This window comes from Falco naumanni, chromosome 1 (genome assembly GCF_017639655.2).
Source record: "Falco naumanni isolate bFalNau1 chromosome 1, bFalNau1.pat, whole genome shotgun sequence".
NCBI lineage: Eukaryota > Metazoa > Chordata > Aves > Falconiformes > Falconidae > Falco > Falco naumanni.
Window position 1 is genome coordinate 105,178,012 of NC_054054.1, and position 22,561 is coordinate 105,200,572.

Sequence of the window (22,561 nt, forward strand, 5' to 3'; positions counted from 1 at the left end):
GAGGAAAGCATGTATTCCTTTCCTCAGTAATAATGTGCACACTTTATATAATTAAAAAGAGCTTCTATTTTAATTTTACTATAAAATGATCTGTATTGAAACTGCAGCTATGGTGCTTTATGGATTCAGCTAAAGTTTAATGATTTTCTTTCCTGACTTGACCAGGGTTTTCACTCAGGCTCACCAGTAAGGAATTTGTGGGAAGGGTGGTATTTTACTTGTAAAATTTCCTATATACATCAGTGGTTTTCTCTTTAAAAGATAAAACAAGAGACCTTTTCATATCTCTTTCCAGCTTTATGATACTGTTAAAATAGCATTATCATTGGTTTGTGCTCCAAAATTTATCCTTCCTAAAGGAAAGTACATGTCAAGGAAAACGTTTTGGTTTATGTACATTTATACAGCTGTAATTCTCACTCAGATCATTCTGTCTTGCCTGAGACTGAACATTTTTAATTAATGGAATTAATTTTCTCATTTAATTGCCTTATTTTCAGTATGCATTAGAGAGCTAGAGAAAAGTGAATGCTGCCACATGAATTGCTCTAATCAACAAGGTTGTCACAACTTACCTTTAAAAATAATGTGAATATATTTATTTTGAAGGAAAGGGAGGTTGGGTCTGTATTTTGAGGAAGCTTTCTTCCAGCTGTTCAAGATTTCTTTCTTTTTAGTTTTATAAAATAAGTGTATTACATTAGTACCATTGGCTTTTAGAGTCTTAATCTTGCAAACACTTTAAGTGAAATAGGAGCCCTGTTGTGTAAGCCTTTGGAGGAGCAGTGTTGCTTTGCAGAAACAGCATATTCATAATTTGGTTTTTCTAAACCTTTAAAATAAAAATATTAAACATTAAAATACTAAAAATTAAATATTTTTATATTAAAAATGAAGGGTGTTCACTACTTAATTTTTTTTTAACAAAACTTCACCGTAATTTTCAAGTAAAAGTTAAAATGTGGAGACTCAGACTGAGTGCCAGATAACAGTATCTGGCTGGATAAACTGGTTAAATAGAGTTTCTCTTTATGCTGTGTTTTTATTACTGTGCAATTACCACACAATGCCACAGTTGGATTTGCTCAGTCTTCAGTATTGCTCCTGTTAGGCATGGCTCTTGTGCAGGCAAGGAAGAAACAATTCTATCTTTAAGCAGAAAATCCGCTATCTCGATGTGGCAACAATTAAACCGGATTTGGGTTCATCGGCTGTTTTCCTATGGAAGCTGATTGTGTCTCTTTTGCAATACCGCTGAGAGCTTGCCACCAAAGGGGAGCACCTGAAAAGCTTGTCTCCTTCCCGTTTCTCTCTCCACTCCAGGGGACAATTTGTGTGCCCAGGCTGTGGGCACAGCAGTGCCAGCCCTGACCGTGCTCAGGCAGCTGGTGCACCCCCTGCTCACCACCGCTGCCTCCCCTCCTGCGTGCCGCTTGGCTGAAACATCGTCCTAACCCTCTCCCACTCCTCCGTAACGCCTTTCCACTTGAGGCACAGTATTGCATCACAGTTATACCCGGTACGAATATAATAGGAAAAAGGGTTGTGCTTTTTCAGCATGTACACGTTGGAGAATCAGGGTAGGTTAATGCAAAATACTTGCTCGCAGTTTGGTAGGGACTCTGCAGCCTTCTGGAGTTGAGCTATAAATGGTATTCATTTTTGCTTAATGGGAATTTTCTCATCAAGAAACTAAATTACTCTTACAGCATGAAAGGGAATGTATGTGTGTTTTTACTGGAGACTCTTCACAGGTCTCTGTTGTGATCAGATTTGCTGTAACTTTGGCACTATATAATGAGCACGACGTAGTTTTTAGCTCAGAGGACCCACTATCTAAGGAAAGTATGAAATAACAGAGAGGGTAAAGAGAAGAATTTTGTGTGTGTGTGCCCTGTCAAAACAATTAAAAGCAATAACAGTGAAAGATGGCCAAAGTGGAAATTTTATCTTTCCCATACTCCTTGCGATGATGAATTGCCCCGCCATGGGGGCTGTAGCTTACTAAGGGGTTTGAAGGAGGAGCAGGCTGGTTCCAAGGGAGTTTTCCACAGTTGAGCCTTGCAAATTCGAACTTTGCTGCATGGGGCTTTCTTTTTCCAAGGAATGATTTAGCTGAGGAAACACAAATTTATTTTGAAATAAATAATCAGTAAAGCACAAAGTAAGTGTTAGGGAATTACTTTTAAAAGCAGAAACGAAAATTTGTTTCTCACCCAGTAAAGAACTTCATTCCTTTACCACGGAGCCCATGCTAGCAGCAGTGTGAGATGCAGTGCTTACTGCTGTCCGTTGGCTTGTGATTGTTTACAGCTTGGCAACACTCTCCAGACTTGTATTCCTGTTTGGGCTAACAGAAGACTTCCATTGAAGTGGAGGACTTCCATCAAAGTGTATTTGATCAGTGTCCTAAGGTTAAAGGTGATTCAAGAGAAAAACAGGTTTGGTTGTTGTTTTGTTTTGTTTTTTTTTTTCCCCAGAATAATTATCTGCTGCTTATGTTGGAGGTGATAAGTGTGTATGAAGTTGTTGTTTTTATAGACGTTATGGGATGTGTTTGGATTTTTTTTGTAAAGTGTAACATTAAGCAGAAAGCAAAAAGGTTAATGGCAGCCCTGATAGCAGAAGGTCTGTATAGTAAAAGTAAAGTAAAAAAAAAAAGTAAAGGCTTTTACATACCTCGATGATGGTTCTTGGTCATCTGCATGATGTGCTTAAATTGTAACATAAGCACACCCAGCCTTAGATGCCGGCAAAGAGGCTGAATGTAAATTTCGGGGAGATATAAAGAGGGGAGAAGGAAAAGAGGTTTTCACACCAAGGGACTTTGTTATTCGTATCCCAAACTAGAATACTAAAAACATAGTTTGAAGAAGTTAATACTCAGAGCATTCTTCATTAGCCTAATCGTTAATTGGTGAAACTCTGTGTAAAGAGCAAGATCAGGTTATAGTATATCTTGAGTTTGTGGTCCATCAGGACTCATCAGCACTGACAATTTTTAGGAAATGTTCGGTATCGTTACAATGTGAAAAATTTTAAGCAGTTCCTCGTTTGTTAATAGTATGTGTCAGAATGGTTGCCCCTTTCCAAATACAGTATATTTAAATAATACATTTGAAGATAGATACATAAACCGAAAAGGCTTATATTTCTGCTGCCCCTAACTTTACAAGGGAAATGAATATTCATAACGTGCCTTTTCTCAAGCTTAGAGGGAAAAGAAAACAATATTACAGTGAGTAGTCTTGGGAAGCAAAATGAACTTGCTCGTGTACAACAGCAGTAGCGCAGACGCCCCCTCAAACAGAGCAGTAGGGTATCTTTCTAAACACACTTGAAAATCTGATAAAATCAGGCAGAAAATTGAGCATAGTTAATACTTGAAAGAATGAGAAGTGATAACCCCCCGTGGCTGCAGGCAGTAATTTAGCTTGCGACTATATCCCATCTGAAGACAAAATCCTCCATACTTCACCAGCATGTTTAGACCAGGTAAAAAAAGAGTTGCATAAACATACAAAAAATGCCCCAGTTCTGGAAGCTGGGTCTGCGAGAGAAGTCTGTGCAGTAAAAAATTAGGAACTGTAGACGCTGATTTTCCCCAAACTGTTCTGCAAACCTTTGCACAAAGAAATGTCTGAGGTGGGGGTGAGAGGGACAGTTTAAAGTCCAGGCTGCAAACTGGTAATTCTGAGCGGTGTTTTGGTAGGGTCAGCAGCTGCTACCGTTTTATTTTCCAGAATGGTCTGAATCGCATGGGATGCTGCTCCAGCCTTCGGGTAGTCCAGCACTGAGGAATGTAGAAGGAGCTCATAATCACTTCAGCCTCCTTCCCTCTGGGGTTTGAATTCAGAGGCACAGCATAAAATACAATTTTGGATCTGTACTGGATGAATGCACGCTGGTAGGGCATACTGTTAGCATTACATAGTTATTTTCAGATGAAGCACCAAGTCCTGGCCAATTCTCGTCTTTAGTATTCATTCACTTTATCCTTATGTTTTGAAACTGATGTCAAAATAACTAAAAATAGCTCTGTTACCTGCATATGTGGCTTGAAATTGGGCTTGTCTGGTCACATACTTTTTTCTTTCCTTTTTCTTGTTGAATTAATAATTGGATAAATTCCTTTGTAAAAGCTGGAATAAATACTCAAAGGAAGAAATATCCCTAAAGCATACACTTTAAAAAATTTATTGTGTGGTTGTCAAGCCCTATTTTACTTGGTAGGCTGGAGGCACGGAAGAAAGAGGGGAGGTGCAGATAAGGGGAAGGATGCAATGAATAGAAGCAGGAAGAATGTGCCCTAGAAGAGAGATGATATCCCTGTGGGCGCTGGCTGTGTTCACCTGGAGGCTGTAACCACAGCACCCTTTGAAAGCTGTCGCTTCAGGGAACGGAGTTAGAGCAGCCCTAAGCTGGTGACCAGAGCAGTGCTGCGGATTCGGAGCAAAAGGGGCAGACTGTGGTTGTGATGGGCAATATTGGCCTTTCCCTTTCTCGGTTGCAGGAATGTGAACTGGAATTAGAATAAACCCCAGCTTTTGGAGGGTTTAGTGCTAAGTCTATTCAGAAGGTTTTAGGAGAAAGAAGGGATGATTGTGGCAGAAATGCTTTCAAACATAGTGGAAGGTTCATTTTTTCTTTTCATAATCTCAAAGCAGGAGAAATGAAACTTAAGAGTACAAATGATTTGCTGTAACTGTCCTTTGCTTTGCACTGAGCTCAGTGTGCAAGCAGTAAATTCCAATGTCTTCAGCCATTATTAGAATATTAATGATCAAATTGGAGCATTTTCACTTGCAGTGGCTTTTTTTGTAACTCATTAGGTCCTTTTTCAGCTGACAGTGCCATAAAATAGTGAATCACCTATTATGCATACCCCACTTCTAATATTAAAAACTTTTCTGATGATTTATTTTGCTAACTCCCTTGAAAATACAGGGAACTGCAGTGCAGTTCATTAAGGAGTCAATCATTTACTCTGCCTTATATGACTTTTTTGGATACTAGGGTAGAGATGTATCTCATAAGCTGGGGCAGGGCCAGAGCATCTTTCCAGCGGTAGCCATTCTAGAATTGGTGGATAAATAAAGGATGTTTTTAAATAATAGCCCACAAGATCTAAGAACCACATTCTGGCAAAGGGATCTATATGATTGCGGTCAGATTGACTATAAACCATCTCGCATCGTTTCACTTAACCCTGCAAGCATTGGAGAGTGCTGCCACGGAGAACTTCTGTGGTGATTAATGGGGAGGAGAGGCGCCGGTTTGCTGCGACTTCTCCCGTCCCCATACGGAGGGGTCGCATCAGGATTGCTTTGCTGCTTTCAGAGGTCAGCAGAACTGGGGATTCTGCTTTTTTTGCTGGTAAGGAAAATGACAATCCCTCACCCTCTTGTGGGCACATGCCCTGGCAGCAGAGGCGTGAGGAGAACGCTGTAAAAAAAGTGGAGGGAGAAACAAAAGGAAGGGAGAGATCCCAGTCCTGCAGGATGGGGGAGTAAGAAAATATGTTTAATTCGTGATTGAAGGAAGAATCTTTTCATGTTTTTTATGAAGTGAGGAGTTGGAGAGATGATGAGCTTTGTTTCAAACGGGATTACGGCTATAACTCTTCTGTCCCTGGGCTACCAGAGTCATAGGGGAAAAGGAGGAAAGCTATCATTTATTCCATGAAATCTTTGTCTCAGTCTCTCTAGGCTATTTCAATTTACCCCTGAAATTTCTGGGGAATAATTAATGAATTAATTAACTATGCTGTGAGGTGTTTGAATATTCAAAAGCTACAATGTAATTATTAGTTTTTTCTAAAACACACTTTCAGGTTATTTTCAGATACGCCGCCTCCCAAGCAAGCACTCGGTGTATCCCGAGCTGATAGAGCTTCATCCTGCTCGTCCTGGACCAGAGCTGGTTCTCCGGGAGAGCCGGCTGTCTGCATTGAGAAAGTCAAAAACTTCTCGTGTTTTGCGGTGACAGCAGGGCTGAACTTTGTAAAAAGTTCAATCACATTAATGAAGTTGTGATAAGGAGGATTCCCACCCCCCTTACCATTTTGTGTGGGCGTTTTGTGAGCGATCACTGGGGCGGCTTTGCTTACAGTGGGGTTTAGGCAACAGAAACACAGGCTTGTTGAAAGAAATGCATTGCCTCCGATGAATTATTTTTAGATCCAAACCTTAGGAAACACATTTCCAGCGATATAAAATATTAATTGCCCCTGTAGCTCTGGCGCTGTTTCATAACTCGCTTTCTTAACGTTTCAGGCCTGTGACAAAGAGGGAGGAGGGGACTAAGGAAAAGTCCTTTGTTTTGGAAAAGTCTCTCCAGGAGCTCCATTTTAAGATGAACACGTTTTTGTAAAAATAAGCCGAAGAGCGAGCCGGCCGACCCGGGCGGGGGGGGGTGCTGCAGCACCTGGCGCGGGCCTGCGCGTCGCCCCGTAGCGGGCAGGGCTGCGGCGGCGCGGGAGCGGGCTCGGCTGGGCTCGGGCTGGGCTCCGGCTGGGCTCGGCCGCCGCCGGGCGCCGCTGCGGGGCTGCCTCCCGCTCCGGGCCGGGCGATCCAGGCCGCGCTTTGCCGCTCTCCCCCCGGGCCGGTGCCCGCCGCGGGGTCCGGGGCTGGGGCAGCGCCTGTCGCTGCGGCCGGGCCGGGCCGGGGCGCTCCCAGGTGCGTCCCTCGGGGAGGCTCCGGCTGAGCGGCGCTGCTCTGAAAAACTTCTATGTGCTGTGTATATATATACCCACACGTACACGGAGGGAGCGGGTAATTGGCCACGCTGCTCTGTAAATCGTACGTTTAAACAATGACATAGTTTTTCCACTTCATTTGGCAAATTTTCCTCCCCCCCCCCCCCCCCCCCCCAGCTCCCGGTTAACAGGTTCCATCGGGAGGGAGCGCCGCGGGTGGGGGGGCAGTGGGTCGCCTCTCAGCAAACGGCCAAGGGGCTTCAAACATTAACAGCCCCCCCCAGCCTGTCCGCCAAGGTGAGCTTTATCCCCCCTCTCCCTCAATAACGAGGGTGGTCCCAGCATACTCTATATCGAGACAGCTTTTCATCAGTTGCTCATCAGCATGCTAATTGCTGTATGACTAATTATGCCCTGAATTCCAGTTGATTTTCTTAATGAGACAGCTGGGTTAATTATGTAATCGTATGATTACATTAGCCTAGAGTGCCCTGGCGAAAAGTAACGCAGGCAGGAGCGTGATGTCATCGGGCGAGCAGCGCACAAGGGGGTGCATTCATCGCTGCCTAATGACAGGGGAGGGCAACGGTACCCACAGTGCTCTTTGTGTAAACACTTAGATTGAATTATTAAGATCTGTGTCTTTTTTCCAGCTCGTGGAATGAGGGAGGAATGGGTGGGTTTTGTTTGTTTTGTTGGTTGGGTTTGTTGTTTTTTTTTTTTTTTAAGGCAACTCACTTTGGAAAATTTGGCCGGTCATCGATAGTCTTGGGTTTGAGCTCTTGGGTTGAGGTTGGGTTTCATCGGAGCAGCGTGGGGTTGCGGGTGGTGAGGTGCTCATGCAAGTGCACCCTTTTGGTGAAATCCCACTTTGCATTGCTTTTAAAATTGTTCGTAAAAGGTGTAGTTCACATGCATAAGCAGCAGCAGCAAAAAAAAAAAAAGTGGTTCTCTTGCACTGCTATTCAAAAAAGATTTATCATCAGGGCATGTATATAGTGCGAGAACAGTCTGAGAGGTGTTGCTGCAGCTGTGTTGCTCCACCATGTTTGATGTGAAGTATTAACTGCTGTAAAAAAATATGCTACGTTAAATTTTTTTTGTGTCTGCGTTCACCGAGAACTGTCCATCCACCTCCTTTGTGAGGATGAAAGCTCGTCTGCAAGGGGGGAACCGGTGTGGTATGTCACAGCAGCAAGCACAGGGTTGTGCTCAGAGCTTCTTGTGAAACGGCACTGAAAGGCAATTCGTTGGGAAGTAAAGGCAGGAGCAGGCTTTGCAGATACTGGTTTTAAATACGGTAGGTAACGGTTTCTCCTGTGTAGATGGAGGAAGCATTATAAGGGATCAGATCCAGGTGTGCCGGGCTGCATAGAAACATGTGATGCAAAGGGGCTTCTTTGTGGGTCTGGGATGCAACAAGTGGATTAGGAAAGTAGAACAGAATAGGAAGCAGCAACAGAAAGAAATCCACCACATATAGTATAAAAATTGGCATCTCAGTTTAGCCTTAGACAATGATCCGGCAAAACCCTTTTTCGAGTTCTGGATGATCAGATTCCTTTTACCAATTTTCTCATTTCTTTTTTATCTTGCGCCTAGCAGGGATTCTGAACTCTTGCAAGCTAGAGAAGATTCAAACCAAGAGAATAATTTGTAATGAGTCTTTTCACATTTAAGTGTTAAGTGACTTGATTTTTTTGTCTTTTACAGACTCTAGAAAGGGCATTTCCTTCTTTGCCTTTCTCCATAAGCTAGTGCCACTTGATTTTTTTTTAAATGTGTACGTCTGTTGTTTGTGTAACGAATTGAGAGTTTTGGTCCATTGCTTGTTTAAAAATTCAGTGACCTCCTGTTAAATGACATGAAACATACTTTGTAAGTCTGGTTAATATAAAAAGGTATGCTTTTTCATGCGTGCATATGTTGGGAAAAGGAGAGTATTTTTATTTATTTTTAAATCCACTCCACTCAGGTAAGAAAAAAGTCATTCCAAGCATAAGTTTTATACTTGTTTCAGTTGCATTGGTGTTTATAAATACTTCAGAAATTGAGGGAATTTAGTTTTTTTGAGATTAAAGAGCATGTTGGAGCTTGCCATGAGAAATGAAGTATTTCTCCACCCAAAATGTCTCGGTCATTTTATTGTCATGCAATGATCAGTTTTCTTTAATGCAGTTTATAAAAATTAAGTCAAAGAGGTGCTTCAGCCATGGGGTTTTTTTACCTGTCCTTAAGCAGTATTTAGTGGCTGCAGGCCATTCGTCCTTCAGATAGGCTCTAGTGAAGTTTGAAGTTTAATGCACAGAGACTGTTTTTACATTTTGTTTGTTCTGCCACAGTTTTGCTACTTGAACATTAACCTTTAATAGAGCTAAATTAAATATACATGTCCTGATGAATAATTATGAGATTGCAAGCATTTTCATTTTGTCCATAAAGCTTCTCAGGGACTGCAAATTTGACTACAGGTTTAGTCATTATTCACTTTATAAGGTCCAAATTATTCTTGTCTTTTAATTCTTTACTGATCCTAAATATAAAAAGCCCTGTGTGTTTGGAGCAAAATACCTCTCGTGGGTGTCCCAGCTTTTTACAATGGGCACGTTAAAAGGAGGGGGAAAAAGTGCGCCCACAATTTTGTAAAATTCAGTATCTTTTATTGTGGCATTTTAACACTATTTTATAGAAATATCATAGCTGAAGCTAAAGATCCCTGCCTGATATGTTTTGTGGTTCCTGTAACAATTTAAGACACGGATAGATTGAGGCAATCCAGCCTTTCTTTATGTTCAGCAGATGAGTGTCCGGGGCTAGCTCTTTTGGAGAAGTGCTGAGCTGCAGAAGTGTGACAAAACGGTCATTCCAGATAAAGGTCGGCAGACCTACATGGGAGAAGGGTGATGTTGTGACAGCCCGTACTGTAATTGGACCATACATAAATATTGCAGGGCCTTTAACTCGTGCTACTGCTGTGACTTAAACTTTATATTTAATTCCTTACCTGTACCCCCTGTCTCTGCCACAATAACATTTTAAGTTTGATTTATTATAAATATTTTAATACAGATAATAATAACGAAAAGTATTTGGCCTAAAAAGCATAAATGAAAAAGCTATGTAGTCATAAACTATGTATGTACAGAGAACAGATGACAAGCAACCTAGATTTTGTATTATGAACAGGGTAATGCCATAAGCTGTTGAAGAACCGAAGTAACAAAATGCAGCAGGCTGCTACTTATAATGTCTCTGAGCTCAACATAACCCAGTACTATTATTTTATAAACTATGAAACAACGCTGGCATATTGAAAAAACACACAGGCTTATGCTTAATGTGTTAACAGAGGTACAATAGACTTATTATGTGTTTCCAGAGACTGAGGGTGGTCTGAAAAATTAATGACTGTGGTGGTTGAAAATTAAGTGAACTCCCTAATATATACTGTTGTTGATCCACTGAGTTTGGTGTTTAGCATTCCTCAACAGGAGACTAAATCTTTGCAGCCATTTCACAAGAGATGCTGGCGCCCATAACAGTAGTGTATTCAATAATCTTTTATAAGTCCATCGGACTCCAGCATTTTCCTATTCTGACTGGAAAGAAGTCCCAGAATAAATCAGACGTGCACACATCAGGTGTGTGCTAAGGACTGTCTTTAGCAGGAGACGAACGTCACAGAATTGATACCGAGAGGACTTTCAAAATAATTTCTAGTTCCTGTTTGATCGGTAGTATAAGAGAAAGAGAGGACAGGAGTCACAAAACCCAAGGTTCAAGGAATTAATTACATCCATACAATATTTCTGGTTACTGTTGATCTGCTTATTAGAAAACTATAGCTCAGATCTCCATAATCAAATAACCTGTTTGGGCTCAGCTATGCAGGATGGCACAATTTGCTTTAGAAATTCACTCTCACAGACAGAGGGACACTAGCTGTCAGTGAGCCGTGCAGTTCAGTTCCTTTTTACCTAAAAATTCTCATTTTGCAAACAAAAACTTGGAACTTAAGACTCTCACACACCTTCTTATCATGGCTGCCTGCACCCAGGGATGCTGCCCTGTGGATTAATGCCAGGATGAGGGCGGCGTGCCCCAATTTTATAGAATCACAGAAGGGTTTGGATTGGAAGGGACCTTAAAGACCACCTAGTGCCACCCCCTGCCACGGGCAGGGACCCCTTCCACCAGCCCAGGCTGCTCCCAGCCCCGTCCAGCCTGGCCTTGGGCACTGCCAGGGATGGGGCACCCACAGCTGCTCTGCGCAGCCTGGGCCAGCACCTCGCCACCCACACAGTGACAGATTTCTTCCTAATATCTAATCTAAATCTGCCCTCTGTCAGCTTAAAGCCATCACCCCTTGTCCTATCGCTACATGCCCTTGTAAAAAGCCCCTCTCCAGCTTTCCTCTCGGCCCCTTCAGGTACTGGAAGGTGCTGTAAGGTCTCTGAAATGCTCGAGTTGCAGAAGTGTTCCTGTTGTCTTACATTTTATTTTACTGTTTCTTTACCAGATCCAGTTCCAGCCTTGGACTTAGGACAGCAGCTTCAGCTGAAGGTTCAACGTATGCACGATATTGAAACAGAGAACCAGAAACTTAGGGAAACTCTAGAGGAATACAATAAAGAATTCGCCGAGGTGAAAAATCAGGGTAGGTTGCAAACATATTCTTTTATCAGCTTTTAATACTTAATGAAATTTGAACACAGGGATTAAATTCGGTTTTGTTTCTTACAGGCAGGTCTGACAGTAGCATGGAAATTCAGTAAAGAAAGTATAATAGTCTGTAATAGCTACTTTGTGTTTATGTGTATAGATACGATTTTGGGTAGACTCTGGTGTTCTGTAAAAGTTTTGTCTTCTGTAACACCAAGTCAGAGGACGGGGCTGGTATTCTGAATATTTGGTTGTAGCCTTCAGCACTACCTGAAAATTACACCCCTGAATGAAGTTATAGGTAGACGTTTTATGAGGGTTGGTGCTACTACTGGTATCAAACTGAGCGTGGTGGTGGGTAATTGTAGTACATACATTGTACGCAGACAAACACAAAAATCCAGTATTTTGTACACACATACAAATCTCTACACAATGGAACTTCTTCTGTACTGTGTTTTTCCTTATCTAAATCTAAAATGTGTTATTGGAGTACGTTCAGCGTACATCCTTTATATTTACTGTAGAGACTATCCATAGAACAATGTAAATCAAGCTAATACCATTTAATTATTTAAGTAAGTTTTAATGAGACTGGAGCACATGAAAATACATGAAAATCTCAGTGAAACTTAAAGCCTGTTGTCTTTAAGACTTGAATTTTTTTTGTGCTTCAGAAGAAAGTTTCCTGCACCAGGAAACAAAATTTGCTCACTTGTACGTACGCCTACTTGCCTGTACATGGGACTTTCCATTTCCATGTTTAACACTCAGTTCTGCATGGTAGAAAGGTAAATTATCTAGGCATTTGGGAAAACAGATTTATTTATTTTTTTTAATAACTTGTAACTGTTGTGCCCAAGTGGATAACACTTGAAAGCTGCATTTGCAACTAATTTGGTTCTGGTACATCTCACTTTCAGCAGAAGGAGCGTATATGCAATTACATATTTTGTTTTAACGTAGAGGGTGTGACCTGTGGAGAGGACAGGTATCAGCATGCAAGGATTCGGGCTGGACTGCAGAAGATGTCATGTGGGAGCTGTAATGCTTTAAGCCCGACAGTATTTTTGTTGGAAATGCACAATAATTGCAGTTCACTGTGCAGAGTTTTCCTCAGGCTGTGCATCCTGTACGTGCAGGCATGACACAGAGGTTCATCCCAGAAAGTGGAAGAAATCTTGACTTCCAGAGTTTTTTGCTGTAACCACTCATAAACTGGCATTTTTTATTTTCCCTGGTGTGCACTAACTTTCTTTCTGTTTTGCCACTGTCGTCTTGACGTTGTTTTTCACTCCAGTGCAATAGTTTTACACTCTGTTTCAAACAGGGATTAATAAGATATCCAGGGAAAAGCCTGTTGTTAGCTAAGGGTGCTTTGATCAGCTAATCTCTTTGTTTGGAGGGCTGTGTGCAAGCTATACGGTGCCTGGAAGAACTTCTTCCAAAACTGGTATAAATGGCATTGGCTAACAAGCTTTAGCTGACCTGAACAGTGAAGAAGGCACTTAGTTCTTCAAGCTATGTAGAGGATTAAGCTGTGCTTGTCCAGCACATCTATTGTTAGGTTCCTAAACACACAACCACATTTTGTTACAAAAGTCGTATTTTTCCCCCTGTATTTGTGCACTTCTTGTATTCATTTTCAGAGGGTTATTTTTCCTTTTAAAATGAAACATTCAAACTTTGTCAAGATGCAGCTGTATGCATTTCTGTGAGATTATTTTGCTTTCTGCTTCTCCACATACCTGAATGCTTTTGTAGATTTATATCTAAAAATACCTGGAGCAAAGGTGTCTCCAGTACAAAAAGTACATCCTTTGTACGTATGAATGAGCATCCTTTTGTCTGTGTGGAGAAGCATCCTTCACTTATTCAGGAAAAGCTCGGAATTTGTATTACTTCCCAGATCTCAGAGAAGAATTTCCCTTTGCTTTTTTTTTTTTTTTTTAAAGTTACATGTCCTTTTCACGTCCTATTACTCAGTAATGAGCCTCATCTGATTTTTGTGTGGCTAGCAAAAATCTGCGCCTTCATTCAAAAGTAGCTGGTTTGCTGGCAATCATGTTACCACTCTTCTCCCCTTTTTTTGTGGTCAAAGTGACCCAAGCTGCCTTTGGTGTAATTCCCAGACAGTGGACCTTGTCGCTAGCTTTCTACTGTCTGGCTTTACAGTTCTCTAGTCAAGTTTAAAACTCTAGGCTTTGAAAGGATTGTGGACGGGTTTGTGTGATCTTACTGAGATATTTTTCCCCCAAGTCTGTAGGCTTTGCTTTCTGTAGCAGAGTTTGTCTTTCAGATGTTTCTGCAGAAAGAGAAACTTTTTATGTCCAAAGGTACTTTTTCCTAAGGCGTTGTTAATAGCATCTGTTAATAAGCTGATGTCTTTAAACCACTGCATCTCTGTGTAAGTACATCGAAATGTATTGCTAGCTGCGAGTCTTCTGGCAGTCTAACGCTTTTTCCAAATTCCATTATTGTTACAAAGCATACTCTGGTGAGTGTCCTGCTTTTCCTCTTAGGAGCCCTATAAGGATTCAGTCCTTCCCTGTGGGTGGGATCAAAGGGCTTTCACGTAGGAACAGAGCAGGGCACACCAGAAGATGCTGTCCTATGGCTGTTACAGCTGCGCCGTAACTCTGCGGGTTTATGCGTCTTCTCTCATCCATTACCAGACATAATAAATGCAAGATAACTTCTTTTTCTGAGAGCAGGGTTTCTGCGAATACCCTGGAAGGCTGCAAGTGCACTCAGGAAGTTACAATAGTTAATGCTTGTGTGTAAAACCCGGTGTCGATGACAAGGCAGTTAGAGCAACTAGAATATGAAGGGCTCCAGAGTGTCTGTTGACTCTGATCTACTGTTAATACAGCAGTTAAATCTCAACTGCCATATTTTTCATCAGTTGTGAAGTAGAACGTAGCTGTACCCCAGATATGTGTTCAATTAGTGTTAGACTGCATCTGTGCATGAACCATAGTAAAACTGCCTCTTTTTACATGAGCACAGTTACATGAATTAACTGTCCTATGTGTAAACGCGTACTTAAACCTACACTGGGACTTTATTAATCTCCACTCAGCAGTGAGCTATTTTGAGACTAGTCAATAAGGTGATATTATATTTTACAATTGATTTTTTTTTCCTTCTTTTTTTTTTTAAAAAAAAGTCATATTAGAGGAACCTTCTTTGCTCCACTATTCAGCAAACTCCATTGATCCTTCTCAACCTAAACACTTAAAGTTCAATTTAACATTTAGGGAGTAAAAGGTCTCCAAAGGGACTCATATCCATTGATTTTGTGTCAGAGTTGAAGAGCTAAAGTTTAAAACACACTGAGCCTACAGGGTAAAGAAAGCCTTGTGTTGTGGAACCACGTGGAGCTGTGTAAACTCATTCTTCCCTTATTGTTTTTCTGTAGAGGTTACAATAAAAGCACTTAAAGAGAAAATCCGAGAATATGAACAGACCCTGAAGAACCAAGCGGAGAATATAGCCCTTGAAAAAGAGCAAAAGTTACAAAATGATTTCGCGGAGAAGGAGAGGTGAGTGTGCATGTGCGCATCTGTAGGTATTGTAGAGGAGGAGAGATGTATTTTTCTGTTTAATCTTCCCACCCAGGGCTCTGTCTTCAGCGTTCTGAGACAGCTCATATATTGAGCAATTCTGGCGATTTATGCGTTTGACACGGAATCATTTGATACTCAACTTCACACAGAAAAACAATCGTGAAAGTGTGGAAGTAAAACGAGGACAGATTGTTTCTTTGCAGTAGTGTTGTGTGTGGGGTGTCGTGTTCAGAAGGGTGCAAACCTGCTTTTATTCTTCACTAGCTGGATTGTCCTTTGTGACACTAATCTTTCTCCGTTAGCCGACAGTGTAATTCAGTCTGCTGTGTCCGCTTTGTGTGTCACAGTACCGTTGTACAATCTGTACAACCCTGAGCTGGTTTAAGATGAAACACTGTACCCAAGAGCCTGGGTAAAAGATACATCACCCCTGCTCCTACGGTCATGTCTAAGAGAGGGGATGTGTTCCTGAATTATCCTGAGAAGGTTTGCATATTCCAACATGTCAAAATTAAGAAGTATTTTAAATATTTATTATTGATATTTGGAAGCATCTTGGATGCATTCCTAGTCTTTTGCAAAGGAGCAGGGCATGTTTGATTCCTGTAGGTCGGTGGGCAAACAAATCAGGCAGGACAAGACCAAGGGTCTTCAGAGGGAGTTCTTTCAGGCCGCGTTCCCTACCTTGAGAATTTATTTCGCCGCAATAACACTAAAGCTATAATACATTCCGCATAGTGTGGAAGCCCTTCTGTTTACATGTGCTTTTTTAGTTGGTGAGTTGTTTGTTTAAATTCAGGTCTGAGTGGGAAGAATTTGCGGGTGAATGCAAAGCTTTTTTAAATCCATCAATATTTGTGGTTACTTTTTGATAAGTAGCATGTAAGCAGTGGCTTTAACAAGTTCAATTTAGATGTGCTTAAAAAGAAAATAAAATGGGAGGTCATGGAATGCACATAAAAGCATGTGTAAGAGAGGTTTTGAGTTCTCCGAGTCTATAATTTGGTATGAAGGGAACTGACACACATTTCTTGCTATAAATAGTTGTTAACCTGGTCAGCAGTGTTGGAGAATAAATTTCTGCACCTATGGCATGCAAGTAGGATGCTGGTAGTTTCATAAGCCGTTTCACGATTCTGAAATCTGCAGAATATCTTAAAAGCAATGTCATAAAAAGCAGCAACTCCTGGGAGATGTCGGAGCAACTCCCTTTCGAAGATGAGTTTTATAACTCCTGTAGTCTAGCCTTTAGCAAAGAGCGTAGTGACTGTATGGCAAAATGATGTTAAAATGTGTATGACTGACACAAACAAGAAAATAGTGCCTGTGGACATATGAAATGTGAGCATATTAAATGTTTGCTCATGTTATATAGAAAATATCAATGTGAGATTTGTTTTGAAATATGTGTATTTTTTTAAAGAGTAGCTAATAATATTACTGCATTTGGCATCCATTACAGCTATGATGAAACAGCTGCCGCATCTATTCACCATATCAGTTATGGCAACAAATTTTTTCGTTATGACAGTAAAATGGAAATGTATCATTCTTCTTGTACTAACTTTGTACAACAGAGGGTGCTTAGTGACAATTTTCTTAATGTGTGTGACATTTCCAAAACAAATTATGCTCAAGAAAACCTTCCACTAAAGTTGTCATTTATATAGCAGTCAACTCTTGTATAATGTTCACAGCTTATGTTATGAGGTGGCTACACTGTTAAAATTTTAATAAGTGGGACTGCAAAGTATGAACAGTATTGCAGTGTGACATGATTTATGGGTCCCATTGAAGCACCTTGTAGTCTGTGTGGTGTTGTCAGTTGTCTGATTACATTCGAAACATTTAATCACTCTTATCTTCCAAATTTGCAAAATACAGATAAGTTGTTTAACATGATTATGAGCTCTCTTCTCACCTCTTCTGTTCCCTTTATAGAAAATTGCAGGAGACACAGATGTCGACAGCCTCGAAGCTGGAAGAAGCTGAACACAAAGTTCAAGCTTTGCAAACAGGTTTGGCATCGCTATTCTGACCTATACCAATGATCAGGCTGGAGGTGAGAGGATGGAGATCATTAAATGTATCAGGACTGTGTGTGAACCGGCTCTTGCAAGTGCAGAGAGATCCAGCAGAGCTGGAACGTGCTTTGTGAATCGGAGCTTCTTTTGGGCTCCACACCTTAAGTGAACACGCTTGTGTTGCAGCCAGTCTGTTGGTAAATACAGCGGACGTGGCCAAGCATGAAGCGCGTATAGCGACAGAGCATCGCCGCGGTTAAAGCGGGTCATGGAGCTTGTCATCCATGTTGTGTTTTGCTCTGGTTTCACACATTTCTGAACTATGATAGATACATGTAGTGATCTGCGTTCAGTATGAACCCAGTAGAATGTCTACCAGTGTGTCTGGCCTATTGCCTACGACTTGGTTGCCATTAATTTTCAGCTCTGCATACCTACAGATTCCAGGTCTGGACACATTTGGGGTTTTTTGCTGTAAGAACACAAGAAATTTTATTCTTTGAATTACTGCAATAAATATTTCAAATTAATAGGCAGTTTAGCCAGCTTAAATAGAAAACAGTAATGTCTAGCTTTGTTAAGTAGAAACTGGAAATTTTTACCCTGTAAAAGAAATACCATAAGAAAATGTGAAAAATCAGAAGCTGTGTTTTTTCTAAAGTCATAATGGTTTGCCTAGGTAGAAAGATAAAGCAAAGAATTTTTCATCAGGAGGTGTACAGCTTTATTTATGTCTGAATAAAAGAAAAAGGAGTAGTCTTTTTGCTTTTCACTGCTGTTACAGTGCTGTAATGCTTCATGTTTATGCCTTTTAGCCTTGGAAAAAACCAGAACAGAACTATTTGATCTGAAAACAAAATATGATGAAGAAACTACTGCAAAGTAAGATTTCACTGTTTTCTTTCTATGTCTTCCTTCAGGGTATCACTGCTTTTTTTGTTTTGCATCTGTCTGTTGGAGACAGACGAGATGGAAGAGGTTCAGGAGTCCAAATTTGTTGGAAAACATGGTCATAATTTGGCCTCCTATAGAGACATTATTAGTTTTCATATTTTCTTCCACCCAACAAGACATTTTTCCTGGCACACATGCTGCTGCATTCCTGGTTTCGTTCTCAGGTGCTGCATCTATTGTGTATCTCTTGTACTGTGTATCTCTTCTATTTTATTTAGAAATAGGGCAATTTTCAGAAATAAGATTTACTGTGATCTTCCAATCTTGGTCAAAATAAAATTTAGTTTGGTAAAAGATTTCTGTTTCACTCTTAGGCACCCTGGTTCTTTCTGCTTTTGGAGTAGCACTCATCACTTTGTCAAATTCACCCCAAATTACAGAGAGTAGCATTTTTGGCAGATTTTTCTTGTTTCTAAGTAGAACGTGAAGGTAGTCTCAAAAATATATATCCTTGTTTCTTAATGACTACTGTTTTCAATTAGCCTCTGGTTTTATTAACAATCAGTGCAGGAAACAACAAAAAAGAGACAGACTTCTGCTGGTTTTCTTTGAACCCTTCATATTTAAGGAAAGTTAGTAATGAGAAGGAATTCCCGTGTTCAGCAGTATTAAACCCGAGGAGTCATTTCTGTGTGTGGAAATGGGATGGGAAAGAAGAAGCCATTTCAGCTGGATGGCCCTGGCCTGCTGGAAGAGCAAGGGTTGGAAGATGCACATCGCATCCCTGTGCCCACTGCCTGCATACAGCAGAGCCCCAGTGCTTGCGCTAGGCAGGTGATGGGGTAAATGAAGGGAAAACTCTTGTTCCTGCCTTTGCCACCCGTTCTGGTATGGGGGAAATGGTAAGGCAAGGCTGCTGGCAGCCTCCGTGTTGGGGCAAGAGAAACCATAGCTTAGGCTTGCCGGGAGCAGTGACATAGTTTTGTTTTTGGCTGTAGGTAAGTGCTTTCTGGTAGGGCTCATGGCAGTCTAGACAATACAGGTTTTTCAAAACCGGTCAAATTGGTGACTAGGTTTAATTTCTTAGCGTGTGGTTCTGCGAGCGGTGAGGATCTGATGCCCCAGTGAAAACACGGGAAACTTGGAGCTTACAAAATTGAGTTCATAGTAGTTAAGAATCAGCGCTTGCAGTTGAAGCACCTTTTACGTCATTCAAGAAAATCTTTTAGGTCAGTTTTGGGTTTGCCCTGTAAGTCTGGTTTCCTTTGAGTTCCTTATAAGGTGATCAAAAAGTATTTTTGTTCCCTCATTGATTTCATCGTTCTCGAAGAGACGCATACTAATAAAGTATCTGATGGAGCCTTAAATTACTGCAAATTGCCTTTTTTTTTTTCTTTTTTTTCTGCATTTAACTGATGCTGACAGCTCTGTTGCTGTTATCTTGTCTCGCAGTCGCTTCTGTGGGAACAGTCAGAGATCAGGGCTCAGTGGTTGTAGGCACTGAACCTAATAACCCCTCACCCTTTTTAATGTTTTTATTTGCAGTGTTTGCTTCATTTTTTAATACTATTTCCCTAAGTACTGTAATTTATCTTATACTGAGCAAAAGACGGTCTAAAATGTTTGTTTGCATTTCTAATGTGTTTCATTCTTTCAGAGATATTCATGTGGAAATAATTTTAAATGATCTTGAATGTGATTCTTACCTAATACGTATAGAATTACGTAAAATTAGTAGCATCTGCAGGAAGTAGAAATTTATTGTGTTCTGTAGCAGAACAATTATGAAGGCTGGGTCTAGAATATAGTGATCATGGGGCTGAATCCTGAAGCAGACATTAAGCATGTACTTTATCTCCCAGACTAATGTACTGTGAAAACAAACTTGTAGGAGCTAATAACAGCAGAAATATTTTATCATTGTTTTGGATATTTATGGCAGGAATAGTTCTTGCATAACAACAGTCATCTGTGGCGTTTGTAGCCCACATTTTGCAATATGGAAATCTAGAAAAACATTAAAAGGGAACTGAATGTAGACAGTGAAATTGAGTCATCTATTTTAATTGTAAAAGCTGGGAGAAATGTTGAAAAAGCACCAATAAAAACGGTGAAAGACAGTTTGATTCTTTTCTAAAAAGAAGCCCTCTTTTGATCTAAGTCTGAAAAGCTACTTGTATTGCCAATTTTAATTTTATGTTTTAAAAACATGTGATTTTTATCTTAGGCCAGAATTGTTAGTTTTACAGACGCTTATTTGATGCAGATGAATTGGAGTGCCTTCAGGAAAAAAGAGATAATTGTCAATTTTTTAAAGCTAACAGTGCTTTTAAGATTTTCAGTTTTGGAATAAAGCTGTCTTTCAACTGTTTGTAACTTTGAAAATCTTTCAAACAGAAAGAAGCAAGAGGAATACACAGTAAGAAGTCTTCAGTATCAGCATTAAGGAGTCTGGATTTTGTCCTAGCAACTGGTTGTTGTGATCTTAAAGTTGGAAATCGTTTCTGTCAACTTGTTTGTTTTATCTTTTCAAAATGTCCCCATTCACAGTACTGCGTGCAACGTGAGGTACAGAGGTACCGTCCGAATTTTATGCATCTTCAAATGAGAGCAGCTGCTGAAATTAAAATCAAAAAAGGCAAATTAGCTGCTGTCATCCCAGGCTATAAAAATCCCCCGTTCCCTTTGGCAGTGAGCAGGTAGGGTGGGTACAGTGGGAGTGGAGGTGCCGCCTGCACCCCTTCCCCTGGCGCCGGCATCCCACAGCTACGCTGCGCGCAGGGCGCTGAAGGTGTTAATGACAAAAAGGAGTTTATTATGTGCAGTCATTGCAGTCTGTCAGCTGGAGTATCAGAAGCTGAATTTGACAAGATGGCAGCAGCAAAGTTTTCCATGTGTAGGCTTGAAGTAAAATGTAATTAGCCTTTATGTGCAGAACAAGGATCCATTGATGAATACAGCTGGTCTTTGTTTTCTTCTGTCATTGAGTGTGGGAGGTAAAAGTGTTCTTCTTCATGTTTATTAATACAAGATTCCTTAGACAAATGGCAAGCACAGTTTAATATTTGTTGGAACACAGAGGGGCTTGCCAAAACAGTTGTTGTGTAAGAGGATTTCAAGGTTTTCAGATTATAATCATCTCTGGGTTAAATAAATGAATGATTACTCTGCCTTTTTCAATTAAAGAGGCACATCCTCTCTCGAGGCCTGATACTGATTTTGTTTGCTGTCCCACACGTTTCTATCGGCAAACCTGGATTTAACCAACGCTAATGAGTTTGATCTGGAGATCCTATTGGAGCTGGAACTAGAAAGAAAACTCAGATTTGAGTTTCAGGAAAATTAAAGGATGTTGGGGTTTGGGGCTTTTTCCTAGTGCAACAGAGGTTTTTTTCTTTCTCCTCTGTAGAAAAAGAAACATTCCTGTATGCATTTCCTTAGTTTTCCGAGGACAAACTGTTCTCCTTGCTAACATTGCTCTTTCACTTCTGGTTCACTGCAGAGTCTGACCAAGTGTTTGGGATTCCCAGCTGAGTGGTTAATGCTCCCAGCCAGAATTGTTGAATTCCAGTTTTAGATCAATTCCAGAGCCGCCTCTTTGCTCCGACCCCTCCTCTCCCCCAACCTAAATGAATTCTAATTGGAAAAGGATCTTCGTTTGTAGCACATACAGTAGGCTTGTTAAGTTACTGTTAACATGTGGGTTGAAGCTCCCTGCCTTTGATGAAAGAAAATATTGAATTTCACTGAAATGCTACATTTTCACCAGGAAATGTTAAGTAGTCTTGTGAGGATTTTAGGTGCAGCCCCCCTTTCTGCAATAAAAAGCCTTCCTAAACAACACAGAGCAAAAAATGTTTAGGCTGTCAGTCAAAGAAGCTCTGCTCCCAGTTTTGTTACCTATGTGATTTTTCTGAAAGGTGCAGGTTTTTTGTTCTTCTAAAAGTAGTGTGTACGTAGAAAATGCAGTGGAAAAGGAGGTTTGCATATTTACCAAAGTAGTCATCCTAAACCAACTACTTTCAATAACTTGTAGAAAAATATTTTGCCTTCCAGTATACAAAGCAGAGAATGGTTGTCCTTTCATATATTATTAGTTTTTTTGGCAACACAGCTAAGGATGACACAGGAGGGCACACTGGTGTGGTGTCATTAAGACTGTGCGCTGGGGCAATATTGCACGTTACCCCACCATATAGACCCAGCTGACTTCCTTTAATCCTGGACTGCATTTTAATGCAAACTAAATCTGGAAATGAACAGAGCGTGGTTGATGAAAGTGCGGTCTGCGAGCTGGCAGTCTCGTCTTTAGAATAAAGGAGAGTTTTTCATTGTTTTAGGGCCTGAATAGGAAAACTTGACTCACAGGATTTCAGTGTCATTATTTAATACACTTTTTCTTGCTGTGGTCCTAGACCTCAGTCAGTGAGGCTGGGGGTGCTGGGGTGGGCACTGTGCATGTATCTCTTACGAAGGCCGTCTCTGCCCTAAGGAGCTTACGGCATGCCGATATAAAAGAAGTTAATGAAACAAATAGGTAGAAGCTCAGGAGTGGGAGGGCAAAGTAACACCTGTTTTCATCCCTCTATCCTGCTTGAAAATAAATCCTGAAGTAATCTGCCCAAAGTCAAACGTGAGTGACAGATGGGGAGCGCTGGGGCAGAGGCAGGCGATGGTGGCAGACAAGCAGGAGGGCTGCCGGGGGGGACAGCGGG

At 40.9% G+C, this 22,561-nt stretch overlaps 1 protein-coding gene across 6 annotated transcripts in view; it reads left to right on the forward strand.

The window, feature by feature from the left end:
- CUX1 (cut like homeobox 1) overlaps positions 1–22,561 on the forward strand; it is a 281,274-nt gene that overhangs the window by 128,269 nt on the left and 130,444 nt on the right. For all 6 annotated transcript variants that reach the window (XM_040614108.1, XM_040614070.1, XM_040614078.1 and 3 more), the window contains exons 5-8: positions 11,217–11,354; positions 14,781–14,904; positions 16,870–16,946; positions 17,768–17,834. In XM_040614108.1, coding sequence (XP_040470042.1) covers positions 11,217–11,354; positions 14,781–14,904; positions 16,870–16,946; positions 17,768–17,834 — 406 coding nt within the window. The remainder of the gene's footprint in view (positions 1–11,216; positions 11,355–14,780; positions 14,905–16,869; positions 16,947–17,767; positions 17,835–22,561) is intronic.